Raw genomic sequence first — 27,846 nt, forward strand, 5'->3', positions numbered from 1 at the left:
ATGAGCACAAGGGTGAACAAGACCCAGAGACCTAAGGTAATTTTTTGTTACTCGATTGCACCAGAAAGTTTTGCTCTGGCACTTCCACAGACCTTTTTTTTGCAATCAATAGTTTAAGTGCAGAGGTCACTAAAACTGCCGTCCCCCCTGAAACTCACAGACTGACTACATGCCCAGGAGACCTTCCTGGAAGAATTTGGGCCTGTTTTTTTGGGAGGGGGATGAGGGGGGTGGCTAGTCCTCCCATGGGCCTCCCTTCACATGCAAATGCATGACTCCCCGCCCCATCATGAAGGAAAGAGAACGACAGGCAAATCTTGCAAGGGCATATAAAAACCAACTTTTCTTCTTCTTCTTCTTCTTCTTCTTCACCACTTAAGGAAGAATCAAACCGGCTTACAATCACTTTCCCATCCTCTCCCCACAACAGACAACATGTGAGGTAGGTGGGGCTGAGAGAGTTCAGAGAGAACTGTGACTAGCCAGCAGGATTCATGTCTAGGAGTGGGGAAACCTACCCAGTTCACCAGATTAGAGTCCGCCGCTCATGTGGAGGAGTGGGGAATCCAACCCGGTTCTCCAGATTAGAGTCCACCGCTCCAAGCCACTATACCACACCAGCCGCCAGGTGCGGCCCGGAGACGTCCAGACAACAGAGATTAGTTCCCCTGGAGAAAACGGCTGCTTTGGAAAGTGGACTTTATGGCATTATAACCCACTGAGGTCCCTCCCCTCCCCAGATCCCACTCTCCCTAGGCTCTACCTTCAAATCTCCAGGAATTTCTCAACTTGGAATTGGCCACTCTATCAAATCTCTGGCAGTTTTCTTTAAACCAAAAAGCAGTTGTTTGGGAGAGAAATTAATCCTCCTCCATGACATTTCCCCAATAAAACCCTGGCCTTGTTAAATGCAGTTTGCTGTTTCATTGGTTTATTCTTTTGTGTTTGGAAGGGGTGGGATGTATTTGGGCTTCCATTCAGCATTCCTGAACCCCACAGGAGCCCTGTAAAATTAGCCAGTCATTCATTATTTATTTTTTTTAAAGACAATCTAAACTAAACATACTAGAGGAGTCATGCTTATTTAAGACCATCCATCTTGGAAAATGGAAACGGTCACATTAAACCTCTGACAAGGAATGTTCTGGCTCCCGAAAGCTTACGCCACAATAAATCCGTTCGTCTTTAAGGTGTCATCAGGCTCCTGGTCATTTTGGGTGCAGCGAGGGTTGCCAGGTCCCTTTTCGCCTTGGGCGGGAAGTTTCTGGGGTGGAGCCTGAGGAGGGGAGGGTTTGGGGAGGGACTTCATTGCCATAGAGTCCAATTGCCAAAGCCACCATTTTCTCCGGTTGAATTAATCTCTGTGGGCTGAAGATCAGTTGTAATAGCAGGAGAACAGACGGCTGGACATGATGGACCTTGATCTGATCCAGCATGGCCTTTTTATGTTCTTAAGGGGTGCAAGATTAAATGAAACTGACTCTAATGAAAAGTTTTAAACAATCAACAAAAATGCCTAGCTTAATTTTTACAATTGTTTACTCGGCATCTGAAACGAACGAAGGTAACAGTTTCTTCTAGACTCCTTTTTCCTCTGCATCGAATGCTGAAGGGCTCCAAGTCCTTAGCTCGCCTAGGGTGCCCTGGCAAGCGTAGGGCGCAAGGTGGCTTCACGTGCGCCCGAGCAACGCGGTCCCAAAGAGGCTTCTGGCACGGGGCTCGTTTCCCGAGCGCGGAGCTCACCTCGCACTTGGCTATCTTTGCCATGACGCACTATTGAGTCTTGAAGGGCTCATCCGACACCGCAGAGCACATTGCATCTTCAACAACGGCTGCTGCCAGACACAAATATGTTCCAAACAGATCCACTCACCACTCCTCCTCCACCATCACTGCTCAGATACGTTTCTGGCCGGCTCGGCTGGGGCTTTATTTTCGAACAATTAACCCAGCTTCAGATCCTCTTTCGCTGATGACAGGAGACACTTTTTCCCAAGATTGCTGGCAGTTTTCTGCTTGCCATCTTGCAGTGGGCGAATTTTTTTTAATTTTTTTTTTAATGTACTGGATGAACAGGAATTCTTTTTTCCCCCCTAAGAGAAAAACTATATAGTCACAAAGGCGTTATTAGAGAGGATAGCGCAGCAGTTGTAAAAGTAATTTGCGATGCACGTTTTTGGCCGTTAGCTGACCATCTGGTTCGCTAGGTTTTATGGATTATAGTTATCTGTCCAAAGTGTTGCGCAAACTCTTCATTCTACTAGAATGGGGGTCTGTGTCTTCCCCCCCTTTTTTTTCAAAAACGCACAACATACCTAGTAATAAAAATACTGCAATCGAGCATTTAAGAGCCCTTGGCCTATATCGATATCCCACAAATACTTGCAGATTTGTCTAATTTATCGTCCAAAAGAAGGAAAATGAGAAGCAGATTGCTGTGACTGGGGAACAAACCTACGAAGCGGCTTTCACAGACCACTGGTCTGTCAAACTCATTGCTTGACTTCTCTGACTGGTGGTGGCTTAGGTACAGAAAATCCGTCTTCAAGTCCCACTTGACATCCTTTACCTGAAGGTACCAAAGCTGAACTAGTAATCTTCTACACCCAAAGAGGTCCCTCCCCAAGCTGCCATACCAAGACAGACGGTGGGTCCACAGAGCTCACTAAGTCCTTGGTTTATTTCAATGTGGTGTTCCAATGTTTTGTTGTTGAAAAAGAAGATGAGTTGGTTTTTATATGCCGCCTTTCTCTACCACTTAAGGGAGAATCAAACCGGCTTACAGTCACCTTCCCTTCCCCTCCCCACAACAGATGACCTGTGAGGTAGGTGGGGCTGAGAGAGCTCAAAGAGAACTGTGACTAGCCCAAGGTCACCCAGCTGGCCTCATGTGTAGGAGTGGGGAAACAAATCCAGTTCACCAGATCAGAGTCCACTGCTCACGTGAAGGAGTGGGGAATCAAACCCGGTTCTCCAGATCAGAGTCCACCGCTCCAAACCACCACTCTTAACCACTACACCACTCTGGCACAGAGGTGTTTTCACTAAATCAGATCATTTTTAACTGGAGTACCAGGGACCGTTTGCACACTTTGAGTACCCTGGACAATATCCACCTCACTGGCCTTCAACCCATGGGCTGTCCATCCCTAAGGAGATGTCATTTTTGGCTCTCTTTTGGAAGGCCATGCTACTAATGCGCATGTGTAGAGAGCCAACCCTGCCTCCTGCCTCTTTTTGCACATGCACAGGGAGAAGCAGCAGGATAGTGACGCAAAGTCTCTCAGCAATGCAGAGAATTCCTTCATGGCTCTGAACCGTGGCCTGGTAAAGTGATTAACTACCTCTTTTTCCTGTCACCTGACTCAGATGTCATATGACTTCGTGTCACATGCTCGGAGACGTTTGGGTTCCACACTCAGTGGGTCCCAGTGTGGAAAGGTTAAGGACCACTGATGTAGAATATATTGTGCATTAAACAAACAAACAACGTTCACGATACTTGGAGAGTACACTTACCCTAAATTCCATTGGGAGGAGGCCACGGCCCCCTTCTTCTTCTTTGCCTTGTGTCTAATTTCCAGCTTCTTTTCCAGCCTCGCTTTTAAGGCTCATCCTTTTGCCTCTTTCTGGCGAGACCTTCCCTGGCACGGTGCTCTCTGGCAAAACCTTCTCTGGCAAAATCCTCAAGAGCCTGAAGGCAGGTGGGAGATGCTGGCCCATGAACGGAGGTGAAGTCACTTCATGGACCATAATTGCATACTCCCCTGAAAGACAATAAAAAGGGGAAACGGGGAATTAATAGGCAGGGCTGGATTAACTATGCAAAGTATGTCACGGAGCAGGCCCATGGAGTACAATTACCCGACAAACCACATACCCAAGATCCCACCCGTACGCAGTGGATTAATCGATAAATCAGATACCTAAGCAGCGAATGTCATCTGCCTTTCTGTGGGCAATGACTGTTGCATGTCTCTACATCAACACCCACAGGATGTCGTTTGACAGCCCGTGTCCTCTAAGTAATTGGCAATTAGAAATTAATACACTTTAACCAAGAGCCTTCTGCTGCCTCGGTTGACAAACTGCTTATTTACAACTGTGCGAATTGAGGCAGCTCTTATGGGGCCACAGAAATAAGGGGTATCCATGGCTACTAGTTAAAATGGATACTAGTCATGATGCATACCTATTTTCTCAAGGATCAGAGGAGCATGCCTATTATCTTAGGTGCTGTGGAGCACAGGCAGGATGGTGCTGCTGCAGCCATCTTGTTTGGGGGCTTCCTAGAGGCACCTGGTTGGCCACTGTGTGAACAGACTGCTGGACTTGATGGGCCTTGGTCTGATCTAGCAGGGCTTTTCTTATGTTCTTATGTCTAGGCAGCCAGGCCACCCCAAAGGGGACTAGAACAGCCAAGGGCAAGCGTCATTTCTATAGCCCATGGGCAAACCAGTACCATGAGCCCCCTCTTTGCTCAGACATGTGTGTATTCCATCCCATACATACAATTTTCTTTCAATCCAATTGTCCCTGTTTTCCAGGGATAGATCCTAGAATCACAGAGTTGGAAGGGACCACCAGCGTCACCCAGTCCAACTCCCTGCACAATGCCGGAAATTTACAACTACCTCCCCCCCACGCACCCCCACTCCCCCAGTGACCCACTCCATGCCCAGAAGATGGCAAAAAAAAAAAAAAAAACCCTTCAGGATCCTTGTCCAATCTGGCCTGGAGGAAAATTGCTTCTTGACCCCAAAGTGGTAATCAGCATTACCCTGGGCATGTAAGAAAGGGCCATGAGAGCCAAACACTGATGCAACCCTTCCTGCCCTTCACATGATGTGCCTAAGTTCACAGAATCTATCAGCATTGCTGACGGATGGCCATCTAGCCTCTGCTTAAAAACCTCCGAAGAAGGAGAGCCCACCACCTCCTGAGGAATCCTATTTTCTGGTCTCTTCCCTCATCTTTGTCCCACAGGGGATGCCTTGTTAGACATGTTTCTAGTGCAAGGATGAGTCACTGTAATTCTTTAGGGCATGCATCTTGAATGTCTTAACAGTGTAATCCTAAGTAGAGGTAAGTCAGTTAATTCTGGCGGTATAACTAGGGATATCAACCTTCAGGTGGGGCTTGGAGATTCCTGGAATGAAAACTGATCTCCAGGCTACAGAGATCCGTACCCCTGGAGAAAATGGCTGCTTTGGAGGGAGGACTCAATAGCATCACATCCCTGCTGAGCTTCCCTCCCATCGCCAAACCTTGCCTTTCTCAGACTCCACCCGCCGTTTGGTGTAGTGGTTAAGAGCGGTGGACTCTGTTCTGGAGAACTGGGTTTGATTCCCCACTCCTCTCCTCCACATGCGCAGGGGAGTTTAATCTGGTGAACTGGATGTGTTTCCTTGCTCCTACACACTAAGCCAGCTGGGTGACCTTGGGCTAGTCACAGCTCTCTTAGAGCTCTCTCAGCTCCACCTACCTCACAGGGTGTCTGTTGTGGGGAGGGGAAGGGAAGGTGATTGTAAGCCAGTTTGATTCTTCCTTAAGTGGTAGAGAAAGTCGGCATATAAAAACCAACTCTTCTTCTCCTCCCCCTCCTCCCCCCCCCGGAATTTCACAACCTGGAGTTAGCAACCCAGGTGCAGCAACCCTGTTTAGGATTGTACTGTAAGTATTAAGTGGGGAATGGATGCATTTGTTGTGTTTCTCGGTCCTTTTACTGCTTTGTGTAATTTTTATGAAACACAGCTTGATATAAAAGCTCTTCATTTGGGATCTTTATCTATGGCACAAAGGGCCTTTTTCTTGGGATGCAACTAGATAAGATGGAAGGGGTCCATGCCTTTAATTTTAATTCAAAAGAAACCATGTGTGGAGGGGGAAGGACAGATTGGATCACAGCCGCGGCACCGGGATGGGAGCGTTATTTCTCTACTGGAGCTAACAGGTTCTCTGGGAGGGAGTTTTATCTGGAAATGGTACAGGGAGAAAGTTAAACTCCACTGCCCCAAAAGCAGCCCCGATGCAAACTGCCGACCTCCATGATTGCTTTTTAAAAAGTAGATTGGATTTCTGATCCCTGAGAGTCAGTTCAGTTTCAGTCACCTTTATTGGCATGATAGATCCCTGCGAGTCAAATATAGGAGGTTGTGGATCTATGTTCACAACTCCCAGATCATAATTTAATGGGGAGGAGGAGGAGGAGGAGGAGAAGAAGAAGAAGAGGAGGAGTTGGTTTTTATATCCCAACTTTCTCTGCAGAGAGGGGACTTGAACTGGGGTTTCCCAGACCCTAGGATTGACTGCAAAGCTGGATGATTTTCAGGCAGAACCTGGAAGTTCGTAGGGTTGCCAGCTCTGGGTTGGGAAATACCTGGAGATTTTGGGGGGTAGAGCCTGGGGAGGGGAGGGTTTGGGAAGTGACTTCAATGGAGTGTAAAGCGGCCTTCCAAAGCGGCCATTTTCTCCAGGGGAACTAATCTCTGTTGCCTGGAGATCAGTTGTAATCCCAGGAGATCTCCAGCCACACCTGGAGGTTGGCAACCCCAGGAAGGTGGCAACCCTAGCTGCACTGCTTCAGAGTGTCGTTCCTCTTCAGACTGCTTAAGACTCAGTTGCACAGTTGACTTTTACTCTGCACAATTTTTTAAAAAACTCCCTGCACATAGAAAAATGACATGTAAGGGGAGGAGCAAAGGCAGAACTTGTCTCCCTGAAGTGTAAGATTTCTATGTTCAGGGAATTTTTTTTGGCTGTGCGTGGGGAGGAACTGCCCATCACAGGAGCCCTCCTAACTTGCATTCTGGCTAGGGTTGCCAACCTCCAGGTACTGCTGGAGAAAAGAGGTACTTATACGGGAATCGGGAACAAAATAAAGTACCAAACAACGACTGGAATGCAAACACAGATTTAGTGCAAATTTAGTGCAAGTGAGACATCAGTGCAGAAAGTGAAACAATGACAAACATCACAATACAATTTTAGAATACATTGCTCCCAACGGAGTCTTCAATGAGAACGTCTAAGACTCTTTGCAATGGTCCCAAGGACTTCATATAAGAAGCAAAAAGCAGAACAGGTCAGATCGTAGTCGAAACGCAGTCCGGATTAACTTGACGTTTTCACCACCGCAAAGGCGGCTTCATCAGCAATTCTGTTCGGTATCAGGAGACAAGGCTCCTAAATAAAACTCCTATATAATACAATAAATACTATAAATTTGCACTAAATTTGCACTAAATCTGTGTTTGCATTCCAGTCGTTGTTTGGTACTTTATTTTGTCCCCAACCTCCAGGTACTAGCTGGAGATCTCCTGCTATTACCACCGATCTGCAGCCGATAGAGATCAGTTCCCCTGGAGAAAATGGCCGCTTTGACAATTGGACTCTACGGCATTGACGTCCCTCCCATCCCCAAACCCCGCCCTCCTCCGGCTCTGCCCCAAAACCTCCCATCGGTGGCGAAGAGGGACCTGGCAACCCTAAATCCGACACAGATTTAGCATGCAGACCTGGGTTTTGATACCTCGGGGAGAACTAGGCCCAAAAAGCGTCGCTCTTTTTTTGCACGTTCATTATTCCCTTTCCTCCGTCATTTTGGGAGAACAACGTGCATGGGGAGAAAACAGAAAGGGAAGAAAAGAAAAGCCGTACAAAACGAAACCGCGCTTTATAATTGGGGTTAATAACAGTAATGGAAAAAGGGAACCTAGGGGCACGGCTTTGAAAGGTTCGCCTCAGCGCTGGGTAAACACTATCCACCATCGGAGCGGCTATTTCTACACGGAGACAAGGAGGCCGAGGGAAAAAAGGGGCCTTCCGGGGGACAAGAAAAAAAAAAGGAAACTTATTTTTGTAGCCCCCTTTACGGGGTTGCAAAATGGCTGGAGTTATTTGAAAGCGACACGAACCAGGAGAATACAGAAGTGAATAAGAAGCGGAGTGGGGTGGTGGTGAATGTTTTGTTGCCCTGGCAACAGCTCCGTTCCCATTACCTTCCCTTTGTGGGCCATTAAACTTCTGCATATTTTGGCACCGGGACACGTAAGGCAGCCCCCACCCCACCCACAAATCTGGGATTTTGCCTCATGCGGAAAAAAGGTATCCGCTAGAAACACCAGCTACATCTCAAGGGGACCTCTGGGTCTATCCGCGAGCTCACAGGTTGGAGCAGAGATGTGCAGCAACTGGAGGCCCCCTCGAAACAAGATTTTAGGCTTAAACTTTGGAGTGGGAGGGGAGGGACGTCAATGCCATAGAGTCCAATAGCCAAAGCAGCCATTTTCTCCAGGGAACGGATCTCTATTGGCTGGAGATCAGTTGTAATAGCAGGAGCTAGTACCTGGAGGTTGGCAACCCTCGGCTGGAGATCTCCCGCTATTACAACCTGATCTCCAGACGATAGAGATCAGGTCACCTGGAGAAAATGGCCGCTTTGGCCATTGGACTCTATGGCATTGAAGTCCCTCCCCTCCACAAATCCCACCCTCCCTCTAGGGTTACCAATCTCCAAGTTCAGTTCAGTTTATTGTTACGGTCATAGACCAGCACATCTCCAAGTAATAGCTGGAGATCTCCTGCTATTACACCTGATCTCCAGCCGATAGAGATCTGTTCCCCTGGAGAAAATGGCAGCTTTAGCAATTGGACTCTATGGCATTGAAGCCCCTCCCCAAACCCCGCCCTCCTCAGGCCCCCAAACTTCCCGCTGGTGGCAAAGAAGGACTTGGCAACCCTACATTGACGTCCCTCCCCTCTCCAAACCCTGCCTTCCTCCGGCTCCACCCCCAAAATCTCCAGGTATTTCCCAACCCGGAGCTGGCAACCCTAGTTTCACCCCCCCAACCCTGCTCTTCCTAGGCTCCACCCCTTAAACCTCAAGGAATTCCCCCAGTGCAAAGTTGGCAACCCTAGTCTTGGCAGCCGTCCATCCTGTCGATTCCTGCTGCCGGCCCTGTCGCTTGGGGACTTACCCCTGACGGCCCACGGCCCCGTCATGCAAGAGGAAGTTGGAGCTGGCACCAATCCAGGGAGCGTTTTACCCCACCGACGAGGCCGCTCCTCCAAGCCGCCCCGGCTCTCAGCGGTGCTTTCCGAATGTGTATTAACATTATGTAATATTTAACCACGGTGTTAATGCTATGTTACTTGTGTGACAGCATTGCTCGCGAGGCCGCTGGCATGAAAGCCGTTCTGTCGAAGTCACGCTAGGATGGAAAGCGCCAGGTGCTTTGTTCAATAAAGCGCAGGAGTCTCGGGGAGCGCTGCCAGCAGCCGGGGAGGGAAGTGATGACTCTGGGTGATATCAATGGCCGTGCTGCGGAGGGCTGTCAAAGCATTTTACGATTTGGGGGGGGGGGGCGCTCGAATCGAGGCCTCCTCTGGTGCGAAATGCAACATCGCAGGAGGATCCTGGCCTGGAAGCAAAGAATGCTGCACACAGTCAATACCGCACGGGGATTAAAGCGAGGGATATGTTAGAGCCGGGGTTGGATGGAAGCCAGGACACCTGGGCCAGGAGCCCCCTAACTTGGAGGGGGAATTCTGCAAGGAGGTTTTTTTTTTTCTTTTCTTGTTTGGACGAGAGTTAAGTGCCAAAAGGAGATACCCCAGCAACTGTGGCAAAAGCCAGACGTGTGTTTTCTTTGTGCCCCACAGAATCCAAATTATGCCCCGAGGAACACCACACTGAAGGCACGGAATGGAAACTGGCAAAACCCGAGTGGATTTGCGTAATGCTCCTTTGTCTACGCCAGCGAGGCGTAGTGGTTAAGAGCGGTGGTTTGGAGCAGTGGACTCTGATCTGGAGAACCAGGTTTGATTCCCCACTCTTCCACATGAGCGGCGGACGCTAATCTGGTGAACTGGGTTGGTTTCCCCACTCCTGCACACGAAACTAGCTGGGTGACCTTGGGCTAGTCACACTCTCTCAGCCTCACCTACCTCACAGGGTGTCTGTTACGGGGAGGGGAAGGGGAGGTGGTTGTAAGCCGGTTTTATTCTCCCTTAAGTGGCAGAGAAAGTCGGCACATAAAAACTAACTCTTCTTCTTAATGCGGACAGACACATTGGGGAGTGCAATCCTAGGTGCATGCGCTCAGCAGGAAGCACCACTGAATCCGACCCTAGTGGAAAGGAACAGGAAGCAGCAGATCCGAGGGATGGTGCCTTTGTGCTCATGTGCATACGTTGGCACGTATGTGCACTAGAGGCAAGATACTCTTCCCCTTGCCACTATAGGATTTATTTTTCAGTTCAAAGGAAGGGGGCTAAAACCTGAAGAATGGGGACACTAACAACCGTTGGGGTTACCCAACAAAACGGATAGGTGGCAGATTTAGGAAAGGCCACAAGAAGTATTCCTTGATGCAATGCATAATTAACTTATGGAACTTTCTGCCATAGGATGGGGGTGGTGGCCATTGGCTTAGATGGCATTAAAAGGTAAAGGTAGTCCCCTGTGCAAGCACCGGGTCATTACCGACCCATGGGGTGACGTCACATCCCGACATTTACGAGGCAGACTGTGTTTATGGGGTGGTTTGCCAATGCCTTCTCCAGTCGTCTACACTTTACTAGGGTTGCCAACCTCCAGGTACTAGCTGGAGATCTCCTGCTATTACAACTGATCTCCAGCCGATAGAGATCAGTTCCCCTGGAGAAAATGGCCGCTTTGGCAACTGGACTCCATTGAAGCCCCTCCCCAAACCCTGCCCTCCTCAGGCTCTGCCCCCAAAACCTCCCCCCAATGGCGAAGAGGGACCTGGCAATCCTAACACTTGACCCCCAGCAAGCTGGGTACTCATTTTACCGACCTCGGAAGGATGGAAGGCTGAGTCGACCTTGAGCCGGCTACCTGAAACTTACTGCCGTCAGGATCGAACTCAGGTTGTGGGCAGAGCTTCTGACTGCAGTACTGCAGCTTACCACTCTGTGCCGCGGGGCTCCTTTAGAAAGAGATTAACCAAATTCATAGACGTCTACGAATATCTGTTATTGCTAATGGCTAAGCAGGATTGTCATGTTCAGAGGTGTGCCTCCGAGCTGTTATTGCCCCCTGATCCTCAGCCCTCCTGGGTGCTGAATGTTCCACAGGCAAAGCCCACGGCTTTTCTAAGATGATATTTCCAACTGCAAAGAGCCCGGAAGCTTCAGAATGACCGCTGAGTTTCCCAGGACCAATCAGGCCGATAAGGTTGGTCCATGACAACCTAGAACAGGGGTGTCAAACTCAATTGTTACGAGGGCCAGATATGACATAAATGTCACTTGGTCGTGCCTCGCCAGCCCAGATCGAGAGTGGGGAGTGGTGGCTCATGGGCTGGATAAGAGCTCTCCAGGGGCTGGATCCGGCCCGTAGGCTCGTGGGCCGGATAAGAGCTCTCCAGGGGCTGGATCCGGCCCGTAGGCTGCATGTTTGACACCCCTGACCTAGAATGTATGCAGCCCTGGGCAGTAAGGCACAGGATATGAACATATGGGTCTGTCTTCTGTCAAGTCAGACACCGCTGGTCCGCCTGGCTTGTCTTCCGTGACTGGCACAGGTCTCCAAGGTATCTGGCAGAGAAGAATCTTTTCCAACTTCTGCCCCCTAAGATCCTTTTATTCGGAGAGGCTGGCGACAGAAGGGCAGGATGCAAATGTGCAGGGCAAGAAGACAACAGAGCAGTTCCTCTGGAACAGGCTTCCTTGGGAGGTGGTGGGCTCTCCTTCCCTGGAGATTTTTAAGCAGAGGCTAGATGGCCATCTGTCAGCAATGCTGATTCTATGACCTTAGGCAGATCATGAGAGGGAGGACATCGTGGCCATCTTCTGGGCATGGAGTAGGGGTCACTGGGTGTGTGTGGGGGAGGTACTTGTGAATGTCCTGCATTGTGCAGGGGGCTGGACTAGATGACCCTGGTGGTCCCTTCCAGCTCTATGATTCTATGATTCTAACTTCCGTCCCACATAGCAAGTCAACAGCATCTAATACTCAGAGGTACACTGCCTTTAAATATGGAGGTTCTGTTTAATTATCATGGCTACTAACCATTCCTACCCATAGCTTCTCTTCCTCCCAACTTTCCCTTTGTCCCATTTGGTCAGCCTGATCCAAAAATGCAGGGCGTCGAGGGAGAGTAAGATATTAATAGAACCCTTGCTCACCAAGCCCCACATGGCTCACTCAGTCCCCCCCCCCGTTTCACCCCACACTTTGAGAAGGTTGCCATTCAAATTTTGTGTATGCGAGCCTTCCTCTCCCTCGCTTCCCCTCCCATCTGTTCCCAAAGCAGGCTGACATTTACAAAAATAAAAATAAAATAAAATACAAGGAGAGAGAACGTCATGTTGCAGCTAGCAATATGGAGTCTGGGCTCAGAGTAGATAAGAACCGGCGCTTGCAAAGTAGGACAGTGTGACTTTATTTAAATCTCTCTGCCAACATCTTGCACGAGAGACAAAAGCAAGCCGCCCGTTTAGCAGCTGATGCGTCAGGACTGGCTCCATGAATCTGAACAGACCCACGTGAAAGCCATGTCATGCTGATCCTAGGGTTGCATTCAGACAACGCGTTAACTAGGGTTGCCAACCTCCAGGTAGTAGCTGGCGATCTCCTGCTATTACAACTGATCGCCATCTGATAGAGATCAGTTCCTTTGGAGAAAATGGCCGCTTTGGCAATTGGACTCTATGGCATTGAAGTCTCAAAGGTGCTACTGGAGTCAAATCTAGTTGTTCTACTGCAGAACAACATGGCTACTGGACCCGAATCTAACATGGCTGCCCCCTGAGACTATCCCAAACATCTCTTGTCTGGCTGAGCAGTCATTTCGTGACAATGCCCACACAAATTTACAAAAGTGCCCACCAGCTCCACAAAGCTAGGCAGCCGGGCATTACCAGGTTCCTTTACCTGCACTCTTACATAGTACAGGCCTGGAGGGGCTTATGCTGTGCCCTCGTTCTGCATAGAGTTGGCACCATCTTCTGTGCAGAGTAGTGGAATTTAATAATTCCCAAGTTAAATGCACTTAGGGTTGAGGTGCTAACCTGCAAGAAGCCCCGGAAAGCATTAAAGTGATCTACAGGTTTGGTTGCTTGTGTGATTATGTCTGTTCAATGGGCGTCTTTGGGGAGAAGGTAAAGAACGGTTTTGAAAAAAGTATCATAAAAGAAAATATGGCCGTACTTAAAGGAAATCATTATGTAAAGGTTTATGAAATTTGCTCCTGCTAATAGTCCAAAGGTAATGGCCCAGGGGCTACGCAGGATATAGCATCAGAGCATTCTACCCCCTCCTCCAACTGATGAACGTATTAGATATGTAAAAACCTTCAGAGGTCACTGGCTTGGGAGTTGGGGGAGGCAGGGAAGGCATCTAGCTTCACCCTAATCAATAAAAGAAGGAAGAGGCCACTGATGATAATGGCCCTTCTTTTGAGGGTCAACCTGGAAAAAAATTAAGATTCTGCCCCCAAATAACCTTGATGTGTTATGCAAATTAAGAACATCTGAATAATTGGGCCCGCTTTGCTCTGCTTCCGCAAGACTACACACAGAGATGCCTTCCTCTGCACATGAACATATGAAGCTGCCTTCTACTGAAGCAGACCCTTGGTCCAACAGTCAGTATTGTCTACTAGAACCGGCAGCAGCTCTCCAGGGTCTCAGGCAGAGGTCTTTCACATCACCTACCTGCTTAGTCCCTTTAACTGACTTTGATAGACCAAGGGTCTGATCCTGTATAAGGCAGCTTCATGTGTTCATACAGTTTTCATACATGTGTTCATCTTCTGGGCATGGAGTGGGGGTCACTGGCGGTGTGGAGGGGAGGTCGTTGTGAATTTCCTGCATTGTGCAGGGGGTTGGACTAGATGACCCTGGTGATCCCTTCCAACTCTATGATTCTATGATTCAAGTAGGTGATGTGAAAGACCCCTGCCTGAGATCCTGGAGAGCCGCTGCCGGTCTGAGTAGACAATACTGACTTTGATGCACCAAGGGTCTGATTAAGTATAAGGCAGCTTCATGTGTTCATGAGGCGAGGGTGGTTAAAAGGCTCCTGCAACAACCCTAACGAATTGGATCCAAGATCAGTGCAAAGGGAAACAAAGAAAAGGTTATGGATGATGCCAAACAAACAGTCATTCAAGAATGAGAAAAGGGGGGCGGGGAATCACGATTCTCAACCGAGGATCCTAAAATTAACGTGGAGTGACGAGTGAATCACCTTGCTAAGACACCGAAACAAAGAGGCTTTAAAAACAAGGCTCTGGGACGACAACTCAAAATTCATAAACACCAGTTATTCACCCGTGTATCATTGGCACCATGGTCGTGACCTTCATCATTTTGCTCCAGGAACCAGCAATGGGACTGAAAAACGATCTGCGAAAACATGCTGAGCAAGGTGCGTGCGCATGTGTGTGTGTGCTTGCACATGCCTTGCGATGATTCAGAGGCCCTGAAAGACCATACCTGGCAGGGTCACGGCTTCCCTCAGGCAGGTCTGGCTGAGCCTGGTCTTGGAGCCTTCATCCATCAATCGGGACCTGCAAAGGGACAGTGGAGAAAGCAGGATGATGACATGATGGAGGTCTATAAAATTATGCACAGTTTGGAGAGAGTGGACAGGGAGAAGCTTTTCTCCCTCTCTCATAATACCAGAACGTGGGGTCATCTGCTGAAGCTGGAGGGCGAGATTCAAAATGATAAAAGGAAATACTTCTTTACATGACGCATAGTTAAACTGTGGAACTCCCTGCCCCAGGATGTGGTGATGGCTGCCAACTTGGAAGGCTTGAAGAGGGGAGTGAACATGTTCATGGAGGAGAGGAGTATTCATGACTACTAGTCAAAATGGCTACTAGTCATGATGCATACCTATTCTCTCCAGGATCAGAGGAGCATGCCGAATATATGAGGTGCTGTGGAACACAGGAACGATAATGCTGCTGCAATCGTCTTGTTTGTGGGCTTCCTAGAGGCACCTGGTTGGCCACTGTGTGAACAGACTGCTGGACTTGATGAGTCTTGGTCTGATCCAGCAGGGCTTTTCTTACGTTCTTATGGTCTTATGTCGCTTTTGCCAGGGAGACCCCGGCCGATTTCTCGCGTATGGACGTCATTGTCCTTGACCTAAGTAACCCTAGTGGTCTTTGTAAACACAAGTCAGGAAAGAATGAGGGCAGGGGGGAAAGTTTTTAAACATCTAAAGCATTTTGCTCTGTGAACCATCTGTCGTGATTTTCTTCCTAATGCACATGGGGGGGGGGAGTGCCGTGGCTGATGTCTGACGGCTTTATAGAGCTAGGGGAAGGGGTGCTTTACCAAACACAATGTTATTGCTATGCTTTGAGGGGTGGGGGCCAGAGCAGAGAGCTTTTAATGTCATTTGCTGTTATCTTCCAATGCATTTAGCAATATCTATCACATTTCCCATAAGCAGCTCAAGTGAACACCCGCAGTTCTCCCCTCCTCGTTATCCTTACAGCAACCTAGGGTTGCCAACCTCCAGGCACTAGCTGGAGATCTCCCGCTATTACAACTGATCTCCAGGCGACAGAGATCAGTTCGCCTGGAGAAAATGGCTGTTTTGGCCATTGGACTCTATGGCACTGAAGAAGAAGAAGAAGAGTTGGTTGTATATGCTGACTTTCTCTACCACTTAAGGGAGGATCAAACCGGCTTACAATCGCCTTACCTTCCCCTCCCAACAACAGACACCCTGTGAGATAGGTGAGGCTGAGAGAATGTGACTGGCCCAAGGTCGCCCAGCTGGCTTCGTGTGGAGGAGTGGGGAAACAAATCCAGTTCACCAGATTAGCCTTCGCCGCTCGTGTAGAGGAATGGGGAATCAAACCCGGTTCTCCGGATCAGACTCCACCGCTCCAAACCACCACTCTTAACCACTACACCACTCTGGCTCCATTGACGTCCCTCCCCTCCCCACAACAGGCACCTTCTGAGGTAGGTGGGGCTGAGAGAGTTGGGTGAGAACAGTGAATAGCCCAAGGTCACCCAGCAGGCTTCATATGGAGGAATGGGGAATTGATCTTGCTTGATCAGATCAGAGTCCGCTGCTCTTAACCACTACACCACACTGGGTCAAACCATCGCTCAAATACATGCAAACTCCTTGTGCCAATGACTTGTGTGCATTACACTAGTGCATTCAGCATGCCATGCAAATTCTAAGTCAAAGTGAATGCTTGCCAAGAATGCGTGTGATTTCAACTGTATGTTACAGTTTGTACCAGAGGACGGCCAAGACCTAGAGCGGCACCATTTTTCAGCCAGTGCCAGCGTCCAGATATTTCTAGACATTCTTGCAGTGTGCGTGTCTTGATTTTTCTCTGTTGCCTTGAGAGACGCACAGTTTTCACACAACACTACCCCACCCACTGAGATGCAGTCATGAGGGAAGGATTTGGATGTCGCATAAGGCTGCCAGATCCGGGGGGTTGGGGAAATTCCTGGAGATATAGGGTGTGTGGAGCCTGGGGATTGGGGACAGGAGGGACCTCATCATGGTACAATGCCACTGAGCCAACCCTCCAAAGCAGCCATTTTCTCCAGGGGAGCTGATCCCTGTAGTCTGGAGACCAGCTGTAATTGTGGGAAATCTCCAGGAAGAAGAAGGAGGAGAAGGAGGAGAAGGAGAAAGAAGAAGAAGATTGGTCTTTATATGCCGACTTTCTCTACCACTTAAGGAAGAATCAAACCAGCTTACAATCACCTTCCCTTCCCCTCCCCACAACAGGCTCCCTGTGAGGTAGGTGGGGCTGAGAGAGCTCAAAGAGAACTGTGACTAGCCCAAGGTCACCCAGCTGGCCTCATATGGAGGAGTGGGGAAACAAATCCAGTTCACCAGATCAGAGGAGTGGGGAATCAAACCCGGTTCTCCAGATCAGAGTCCACCGCTCCAAACCACCGCTCCTAACCACTACACCACGCTGGCTCCTCGGTGGTTTGCAACCCTGGTTCCGTACCTTTCTCCACAGCCAGAAGAGCTTGAAAGCGCCTTTGACAAGAGAGAGGTTTGACAATACAAATCCCACAATTAGACAATCAGCTCATGGCTGAGGCGGGTTATCGCACTGCCTGATTTCAGACTGAGCATACTTCAAGATGCTACGTGGGTGTTAAATATATATGAAAAACCCCTTCATCCCTGCAAGCTATTTGTTCCCCCAGCCCTTCCAAGCAAAGTTATTTTCAAAATCCGATCATCCCCTGGCTCAATTATTAGACTCCAAGCTACAGCTAGCAAACACCAAACCAACGTGGGCTCTATATCTTTAAAATATACTTATTTCAAATTATGGCATAAACAATCAGCATGTGGAAAGACTGAATCTATCAGTATTTTTTTCAAAAAGAAACTGCCCGTTTTTTTAAAAAAGGGGGCGAAGAGAAGGGGGCGAAGAATAAGGCCTTGGTTATCTCCCAGAGGATCAGTAAAATATTCAGAAGTCATGGCAAGAAATGGAAGAGAGATAAATAATTTAGCACTAAGAATAACTGAAGTCTGAGAGTTTGCCAGCATTAGAAGAAATAAAAGAATTTACAAGGATCTGACAATTTTTTTAGCAAACCCCCCCCCCCCCAGGAGATTGAAAAAATAAACCCAGAATGTTAAAAAAAAAAAAACACCCCTATTCCAAAAAGTATTATCCATAAGTAGGTTTCGAAGGGATGGGACTGAAATGTGAGGAAAAAAACCATGTATGGATTCCATTAGCTTAAAAAATCAAAATGCTCCCCCAGAGGCTCTGCGTTCCTCAGTATTATTTATATCTGTCTATCATGCTTGTATCTTGGCTCACTTCCAAAGCACTCACAAAGTGGACGACATAGAGATTTTCAGATTTAAAAAATAAACTTCACAGCGTCAGCTGCCCGTCACGTTTATGCAATGCTCCATAGCTGCGATATACTCTTGGCCACAAAAATAGGGGAGGACAAAAAAAAAAGAGAGAGGCCGTTTTCAGAAGGAAACGTTTCCTGCTGAAGCTTTTGGAACTAACCGCCACATGACACAGAGGTGGGCTGCTTGTTTAGATGGCTTAAAAGTGTATTCGAGACATTCATGACAGTAAGTTCCTAGATGGCTGAATAGACTCCCCATGTTCAGACACGGAGTAAGTGCATGCCTAGCATGGTGTAGTGGTTAAGAGCAGTGGTTTGGAGAGCCAGTGTGGTGTAGTGGTTAACAGCGGTGGTTTGGAGAGCTGGACTCTGATCTGGAGAACTGGGTTTGATTCCCCACTCCTCCACATGAGCGGCAGAGGCTAATCTGGTGAACTGGATTTGATTCCTGACTCCTACACACGAAGCTAGCTGGGTGACCTTGGGCAAGTTACAGCTCTCTTAGAGCTCTCTCAGCCCCACCTACCTCACAGGGTGTCTGTTGTGGGGAAGGGAAGGTGATCACAAGCCAGTTTGAGTCTCCCTTAAATGGTAGAGAAAGTCGGCATATAAAAACCAACTCCTCCTCCTCCTCTTCTTCTTCTTTTGCAAGGTCCCTCTTCATCACTGGCGGAAGGTCTTTGGGCTGGAGCCTGAGGAGGGCAGGGTTTAGGGAGGGGAGGGACTTCAATGCCATGGAGTCCAATTGCCACCAAGGAAGGCTTGGGAGACCACCAAGGAAGGCTTGCCTTGAAAACCCTGTTTGGTCCCATTGACTTACAGTGAGCAGCAGGGTTGTCCACAATTTGCGAAGTTAAGAAGAAGAGTAGGTTTTTATACCCCATTCTTCTCTACCTTAAAGAGTCTCAAAGCAGCTCACAATCGACATTCCCTTCCCCTCCCCACAACAGGCACCTTGTGGGATAGGTGGGGCTGAGAGAGTCCAGAGAGGACTGTGCCAAGGTCACCCAGCAGGCTTCATGTGGAGGAGTGGGGAATCAAACCCGGCTCTCCAGATCAGAGTCCTCGGCTCTTAACCACCACACCATGCTGGCTGACAACCCCCTAGGTCAGGGGTGTCGGACTCAGTTGTTACGAGGGCCCCATATGTCACAAATGTCACTTGGTCGGTCCAGGCCATGCCTCGCCAGCCCAGATCAAGTGTGGGGTGGTGGTGGCTGCTTCGCAGGCTGGATAAGAGCTCTTAAGGGGCTGGATCAAGCCCACGGGCCTTATGTTGACACCCCTGACCTAGACAAAGCTAATAGACAGTAACTTAGCCTAGGGACACCTGGTGAGTTCCTGGCGAGAGGTGACCTCCCGGGTGACAGTTTAACCACTTTGCTGCAACATCTCTTCTCTAGACACACCGGTCGTTATTCTCCACGGAAAGGAGAGCTCTCTGCTTGGCATTTGCTGGAAAATCCATGTGCCGCCAGAGCCTTCATGGTTATAGCTCCTTAAGCGACCGCAGCGCACACGTAACAAATCACGCCAACGACCCCTAAGGTGAAAATCTGACTCACAGCCCAGTATGAAAATGGAGTTCGTTTCTAACCAGCTGGAACTAATATGGGGGGCCTCTCCCGCATCAGGGACTGGCTATTAAAAGAGCGCCAGTTTCCAAAGGAAAGCCATTCTGTGCTCGGTGGTGATCCAAGAAATGTTAAAGCCTGTTACACTTGCCATTCATTCTCTGCCTGGATTACATATTTTCAATTTCGGCGCAGGGGTGAGTTTCAAACAAAACGGCCAGCCATTTCAACCTCATCACAAATGCTTATTCAAAGGGCTTGGATGGGGCGGTGAGCGGCCTGAGACCCGCGCGGCTTTCGCGAGCCCTTTTGTGGCCGTTTCCTTTCATGTTGCTCAGGCTTGCCGGTTTCTTTTGCGGCGGCATTTCTATCCAGCAAGCGAGGAGGGGGAGCCAACGAACAAACCGCTTGGGACGTGTTCGGACTGGCGGGGGGGGGGGGCTGTGACTACCCCAAGGTCACCCGGCTGGAGGAGTGGGGGAACAAACCCAGTTCACCAGATTAGCCTCTGCCGCTCATGTGGAGGAGTGGGGAATCAACCCCGGTTCTCCACATCAAGAGTCCACAGCTCCAAACCACTGCTCTTAATCACCACACCGGCTCTCTGTACCCACACCCACAGGCCCCAAAAGGTTGGGGACCCCTAAATCTGGTACAGTCAAAGCATCCCAATACTCTCCAGTTTGAGTTGTAAGGTATCACAGCTGAAACATGCTGATTTGCATGGAAAAGTATCTGAACATCTTAAGCTGGCCCTTTTGAAATGACTTATTTCACGGGGCACATTTCAGTCGATTGCCAGCATTGGCACCAAATCCTGTGCGTTGCCACGGGAATCTAGCATTTTTGAAGACAACCCGAAGTGGAGACCCTCCATACGTACACACATGACTAGTACAGCCTGCGGCTTTTCCTGACACCTCAAGGGCATTCGCTGAACGGAGCCCATTTTTCAGAACTGCATCCAGTTCTTGTGGAGTTCTGCAAGGCAGTTCTGCAAGGCAGCTGAGGGACATTTTCACGGGGCCGCACCAAAGTATTAGGTGACTTGCATACATACATGACATCTTGTTCCTGAATTTTTTCTAGCTGCCCCGGAGGAGAAGGCTTCAAATGATACATTGACCTACCTACCAAGGATTGCAATCCACTTTATAAGCCTAATTATTCAAGGTGGTTTGGGGGATGGGATAGTGGCAACTTGCTGCATATGGAAGACTCTCACCAAGACAGCAAAACTGAATCCCACAATGCAAAGGACTCTCTCTCAACGGCAGACCTCATGATTTACATGCACAAAATCCCAGGTTCAAGCCTGCTGACATCCACTGTGGACTAGTGAATTGGCTGCTGTAGAAAACAGGATTGTTTTGGACTGGTTTGGACATAAGAACATAAGAAAAGCCATGCTGGATCAGACCAAGGCCCATCAAGTCCAGCAGTCTGTTCACACAGTGGCCAACCAGGTGCCTCTAGGAAGCCCACAAACAAGACGACTGCAGCAGCATTGTCCTGCCTGTGTTCCACTGCACCTAAAATAACAGGCATGCTCCTCTGATCCTGGAGAGATAGGCATGCACCATGAATAGTATCCATTTTGACTAGTAGCCATGGATATCCCCATCCTCCATAAGAACATAAGCGAAGCTCTGCTGGATCCGACCAAGGCCCATCAAGTCCAGCGGTCTGTTCACACAGTGGCCAACCAGGTGCCTCTAGGAAGCCCATAAACAAGACGACTGCAGCAGCATTATCCTGCCTGTGTCACACAGCACCGAATATAATAGGCATGTGTCTGATACTGGAGAGAATAGGCATGCACCATGACTAGGAAAAGAGGAAGACCCAACAAGAGATGGATTGACTCAATAAAGGAAGCCACAGCTTTCAATTTGCAAGATCTGAGCAGGGCTGTCAAAGATAGGACATTTTGGAGGACTTTCATTCATGGGGTCGCCATGAGTTGGAAGCGACTTGACGGCACTTAACATACACACATGACTAGTATCCATTTTTACTAGTAGCCATGGATAGCCCTCTCCTCCATAAACATGTCCATTCCCCCCTCTTAAAGCTTTCCAAGTTGGTAGCCATCACCGCTTCCTGGGGAAAGGAGTTCCACAATTTACCTCTGTGTTGTGTGAAGAAATGCTTCCTTTTATCTGTTTTGAATTTCTCACCCTCCAGCTTCAGCAGATGACCCCACATTCTGGTATGATGAGAGAGGGACCCTTGGTCTCATCCAGTGGTTTTTTTCCCCACGTTCTTCACACCACCTAAGCTATTGACCAATGTGGCATCTTGTGGAAAGGATGGCCAAAGCGGAATTTCCTTCATCTTAGCCTTACTGCTTATCAGTTTCAGCGGACGATCCCAAGTTTTTTTGAATTTCAAGAGAGGGGCAGAGAGCCCAATTAACGTTCATCTTCCAAAATTTGGAAAGTTTTGACCTGTTGCTGCCTTCTCAGCTGGAGGCAAAGCCTGCTTTCTCAGTCTGGCCGAAAACACAGCCAAATGATTATTTATAAGACCGGCTGGTGAGATTCTGAGATTTATTTAGATTCCTCGCTACAGTATGTAACCTTTAAGATGGACTTAATTGCTAGCTACAAATAAAGGCATCGTCTCGTAATAAAAACAATTTAATTGGGCCACTATTAGATGTTTAATTGCCTTCACAATGTTTGCACAGCACTTGCTTATAAACCTCTGAAAAATATTGCCCTACCTCATCTGAGTAAATTCTCAATTCCCTTACGAAAACATACAAAAATCTGCCTTCCACTTTTGATTTTCCCTTGGGGGCAAATTAAATCTTACAGGGGGCATTCCCCCCCACCCTTTCCTTTTTATTGAAATTCTGCTATGACCTATCTTTTCCTGCAATCCATCGAGTCTCATTTGGTAGCTTCTGAGGTCCTTGGTCCATTTCTGGGCAACATGAATGGCACAAAATCCCCCTAGGTCCAGTTACAAAATTGCAGGTGCAGATGGTTTTCAAGCCCTCTGTAAAAATGCAGGTTTGAATGATCTGAAACTGAGGCCCTTTATGCTTGGTAATGCTTGGCATTCCAGGCTGAAGTGCCCCGCATATTTTTTTGATTTCTTCACACTGAACTGTCATTCCAGCCGTCACTGCAAAGCCGGCGCATACCTGCTTCGCATTTCTTAAGAGCCCCTTTAATGCGACCTTTTGCTTCGATCCACCCCTGCATTGAAGCATTTACTGAAGGAACCATGAAAAATCACAGCCGCAGCTTAGCTATGCAAACGACCGTTGCTAATGGCTATGCAAACAAAGGAGAAGTGGGGAGTGGTGGAATTTGTTTGACTTTCTCCTCTTGCGTGGGGACCGTGAATAGTCATTTTAAAGGCCGGATTAAAAAAAGCAGCTTTGAGCGAGCATCAAAATCGACCCTGCATAAATGGCCTGAGCGTTTTTGTCATTAGCTTTGCTTCGACTGCACCAAACAGCAACGAGTGTCGCCTTCTCCTCAAGAAAAAGCTGCCCCCTTTTCAGGATCTCAGCCCATTCCTAGCTGAATAAATTTTTGCCTTCCCTGAAACCTAATGCTGCATTTTTAACTTTCTCCAGGTTAATTTTCCTCTACGAGGGCTTAACTCTCCATTAGCATGGACGGGGTTTGGAAAGGAGTGGCCCCTTCAAGACCAAGATGCAGACAGTGGGGTTATTAGCTGTCTAGGTCATACTCAAACTCTGGATTAATTTGGGACTCTAGTGCAATACACCGTTTGCTCTTCGGATCTAACCAAGGGTGCTTGGACTCTTGAAATTGTATGCCTTATAAATCTTGATGGGTAGCCGTGTTAGTCTGTCAGTAGCAGTAGAAAAGAACAAGAGTCCAGTAGCACCTTAAAGACTAACAAAATTTCTGGCAGGTAGGGTTGCCCGCCTCCAGGCAGTGGCTGGAGATCTCCTGCTATTACAACTGGTCTCCAGCCGATAGAGATCGGTTCACCTGGAGAAAATGGCCGCTTTGGCCAATGGACTCTATGGCATTGAAGTCCCTCCCCTCCCCAAACCTCACCCTCCTCAGGCTCCACCCCCAAAATCTCCAGGTATTTCCCAACCCAGAGCTGGCAACCCTACCGGCAGGGTATAAGCTTTGCCTCACGAAAGCTCACACCCTGCCAGAAATTTTTGTTAGTCTTTAAGGTGCTACTGGACCCCTGCTCTTTTCTTCTCCTAGAAATCTTGCTCATCTTGAAGGTGCTACTGGACTTGAAAGGTCCAGATGCCACCATCCAACCTGGAACATCCTCTCGATGCCCCCCCACCAACTAAGCAGGCTCTCTAGCGCTAATTTACCCATCCCCTAGAGCCGGTTTTTCTGATTAAGGTTTTTACTTCCCTATTCATGAGAGTTGGAGGACAGTGTTATGGATAACGTGGATTGCTAAAAAAATGAATCAGTGTGTTCTAGATCAAATCAAGCCTGAACTGACCCTAGAAGCTAGAACAACTAAACTGAGACTATCGTACTTTGGTCACATTCTGAGAAGATGAGAGTCAATGGAAAAGACAATCATGCGAGGAAAAGTTGAAGGCAGCAGGAAAAGAGGAAGGCCCGATAAGAGATGGATTGACTCTATAAAGGAAGCCACGGCCCTCAGTTTGCAAGACCTGAGCAAGGCTGTTAAAGATAGGATGTTTTGGAGGACGTTGATTCATAGGGTCACCATGAGTCAGGAGCAACTTGACAGCACTTAACACGCACACGTTCGTGAGTGAGAGATCATTCCTTGAGCATGGTCGGAGACAGGGTGGGAAGATGGTTTTGGAGGAGGGGAGCGTAACTCACTGAGAAAGGGTTAACTCAGTCTGCCCCACCCATTGCCTGCCCTGTGCTCTGCTCAGCGATTTGGAGAACTTCCCTCCCCACCTCCCCATATGCTCTGCGCCATTTATGACTTTGGCATTGCATCAGGGGGGAACTATTTGCATTAAGCTGCAGGGATTAGAGTCTCAAGCCGTAGGGAAGTGGGATCGCATCCGCCCTATCCATCTGTTTTCGATCCCAACTCTTCACACCTGCTTTTATTTATTATTGCTCGCTTAGATAAGATGGGGGTCATTTTTTCCAAACCTTTTCTTTACAAAGTACAAAAAAGCAGGAATTGTATGTGGTTTTTTTTCATAAAAGGACAGCTCTATCTGCTCTCTACCCCTCTTTCATTCAGTCTCCTTATGAAAATGGCACCGCCCCCCCAAGAAGAAATTTTCAAAAATTGACACAACAGGTCGCATGTCTACCAGCAGGACACAGAAATGATAAAAGCTGGACAGCTCCTTAAATCACCTCTCCAAAGTGGGGGGAAACCCTAAAATTGAGCCGAAGCTGCGTCCATCAAGTTAATGTTTTCAGAAAAGCCGACCGGTGAGCTATCGAGAACTAATCTTTTTCTATTTTTTTCCCCATTTCACTCACATAGCTATGGGGAGGGTAAGCGGGATCCAGAAACGTCAGGCGACAAAATGCAACTCTTAAAATTTTGTTTGAAGTATTTTTGTTCAGAACAAGAACATGGCAGATGGGCATCCGCAAAAAACAAAAAACAAAAAAAACAAGCGCTTCTCCTGGGTGAGCAAATGGATAGATGAGTGATTGGCTACCTTCTCGAACACTTCCTCTGTAACATTTGGTGCCGTCCACTCTTATTGACAACCGTTTCCTTTCGCTGTATTTTTCGCCACAGAAAGTACTTGACGATCCTCTCTCCTGGCGATGCGTCGGATACATGACAGCGAGAGTCATGCTCTCCAAGTCTCCAAAGGTCCTTTGTGCCGAGTGAAATATGGGGCGCGGCTTCACCTTTGCCTGGAATGCTATGCAGCGGAGATTGGCCGAAGGGTCAGAGACAGGTCGTTTATGCACGGGAGTTTTACCTGGGGTTCATTGCTCGCCGGGCCCACACTTTTCTGTTGTGAATCCAAAAATTGCTACGCACCAGCAGTCAGCAAACTCAAATCAAGAAGCGACTGAGCCCCCGCCCCTTGAAATGCTGCTTTGTAATTGGCTGTAGTGCTTACTGTGAGAAAAATGTCCGTATCCCCCCCCCCCCGTGGAAACCCAAGCGCTGTGTTAAAAAGCATTTTTGAATGGGGAAAAACAGAGCTCTCTAAAAGGAATGGCGGGGGGAGGGGAGAAATCCAAGCATCATTTTAAATCCTGTCTTATGAGTCTGCTCAGAAAGAACTCCAAGAAAGCAGGAAGCATTTGAGACCCCGCCCCTTGAAATGCTGCTTTATGATTGGATGTGGTGCTTACTGGGAGAAAAACATCGTAGTCCGACACTCTCACCACTACACCATGCAGACTCACAACATGCAAGCACATTGAACGCAATGCTGTAGCTGAGGGTTAACCAATGCCAAGCAGAGGAAGGCCTTTCCCAGCTTTTGAGACTGTTCAACTAGCGATGCTACCGACTGAACCTGGCCATTGCTGCAGGTGACGCATGTGCTTTACCACTGAGCTACACAGGCCAAGGGCGTGGGATACCTACACACTGCAAGCAACTGCCTTGAACACCAATGTTCAAGAGTTCAGGAGTCGTCTTCAAGGGTGGCCCCACAATGGCATGAACAGGCGTGACCTGGACAATGAAAAGGCCCTAACTGAGTCCGGAGGGGAAACTGTGCTAGGATGGTTTTCAGGTACATAAGGCACCCGCCTCTATCTAATACATTTCTATCTTACCTCCAAAGAATACAGGGTGGTACACAAGGGCCTGCCTCCACCACAATACAGTGAGGTAGGCTACATCACCCAAGGTCAGCCAATGAGCTCGGGGGGGTGGTGATTCGAGCCTGGGTCTCCCTATTCCAACAATTTGACTGACAATTTCACTCGCTCAGCGACATCACCCAAGGTGACTTGGGGGGGGGATTTGAACCCGGGTCTCCCTAATCTGACGATTTCACCACTACACAGCCCTGCCTCTACACACCGGTTCCACACTGCTTCCGTTGTGTCGACAGATTACAGTGAGTTTAGTCGGGCAGCAATAGATGACATTCCGTCTACCAGAGAGGAACTGTTCAGGATCCAAAGATGCTGTTATGTGGTTATTGCGGTGTGTGTGTGTGTGTGTGTGTAAAAGAAAAAGGGGTGTATCATTCTGCAGTAGCATCAAGTGTCTATTCAAGTGTAAAAAAAAATTAATTGACTCCATCTGTATTGGCCTAATGACTGATTAAATGACTAATCAAGGAAGTCTTAATTAAAACAATTTTTTTCCCTGTGCAAAGAAAAGGATGGGGGGGATGGGGAGGAAGGAGAAAGGAGAGGAAAGCACTCATTAATGCCTTACAATGCGTGTCGGATTCCGTTTGTGTCATTCGCTAACAGCCGTCAAATGAGTAATTATGCACAAGGTCATTTTCCGCATCTCTCTCTCTCTCCCTCTCTTGCATACATCATCAAGCTGATTGGATTAGGCTTTGGTGCTCGTCTGGGGTTCTTGCAAGTGGCGGCATTTTCCCCCAAGACAAAACAGGTAATTAAAGACCGCTGAGAAGAAGCGAGCTGAGGAGGCGACACTTCCTCTGCCGTTGCCCGGAGGTGGGGGTGGGGGGGCTGGTGCGTGCGCGGGGTGGGTGGGTGAGTGTAACCAAATCCTAGAGGAGGGTTCCTGAACCCAGCTGGCGAAAGATGGAATGGTGGCGGTGGGAAAGGGCAGGATCCGGAAGAGCGGGAAGCGCGGTGTTGTCGACCAGGAGTGGGCAGAAGGCCAGCCCCCCCCCCGCATTTATACCAGCCAAGACCAACCCTGAAACTCCATCTTGCCTGCAAAAAAGGCCTATGTTGCACACCTGCTATTCTCTTCTGCACCCGAAGGGGGCACTGAGGCCTGAATAAACAAAATCCACAACTAGGGTTGCCAGCCACCCACTGGCAGCAGGAGATCTCCCGGGTTGGGAAATACCTGGAGGTTTTTTGGGGCGAAGCCTGAGGAGGGAGGGGGTTGGGGAGGGATGTCAACGCCTGGCAAACAAGGCGTCCCATTTGACCCTTCAAGCCACAGTACTGAAGGTCAAAGGTCAGACGGGCACAACCACTACGTAATATGAACCACTAGGCTGGGGGCATAAAGCCTTCTGGGTGTCCCCCCATGCACCTTTGGAACCAAAGTCTGCCCAGTCACAGGCTGACACCATGGACAACACCCCACCGGCTCCAGAAGAGATTTACTGGTTGTGGAGTAGGGGTGATGAGAGCCAGTGGTTGTGGTGGTGTGCACGTTGGACCACCTTTGAAGCTGCCCTCAGACTATTAGATGACCTCAGGCTTTTTTTCTGACGTTGAACCTGTCTTTTTTCTCAGCCTAACCGGTCTTTATTGAAGGAAGGTGAACACATGAAGCTGCCTTCTACTGAATCAGACCCTTG

The 27,846-nt window shown here is 48.6% G+C and overlaps 1 protein-coding gene across 1 annotated transcript in view; it reads right to left on the reverse strand.

Annotated features, from left to right (window-relative positions):
* Positions 1-3,573: 3,573 nt before the first annotated feature.
* The window catches only part of MORN1 (MORN repeat containing 1), a 93,341-nt gene continuing 69,068 nt past the window's right edge, over positions 3,574-27,846 (reverse strand). The window contains exons 13-14 of the mRNA XM_056865408.1: positions 14,467-14,540; positions 3,574-3,767 (exon numbers count right to left, since the gene is read on the reverse strand). Of these exons, the coding sequence (XP_056721386.1) occupies positions 3,574-3,767; positions 14,467-14,540 (268 nt within the window). The remainder of the gene's footprint in view (positions 3,768-14,466; positions 14,541-27,846) is intronic.

The sequence above is a fragment of the Euleptes europaea genome, chromosome 19 (genome assembly GCF_029931775.1).
Source record: "Euleptes europaea isolate rEulEur1 chromosome 19, rEulEur1.hap1, whole genome shotgun sequence".
Classification (NCBI taxonomy): Eukaryota; Metazoa; Chordata; class Lepidosauria; order Squamata; family Sphaerodactylidae; genus Euleptes; species Euleptes europaea.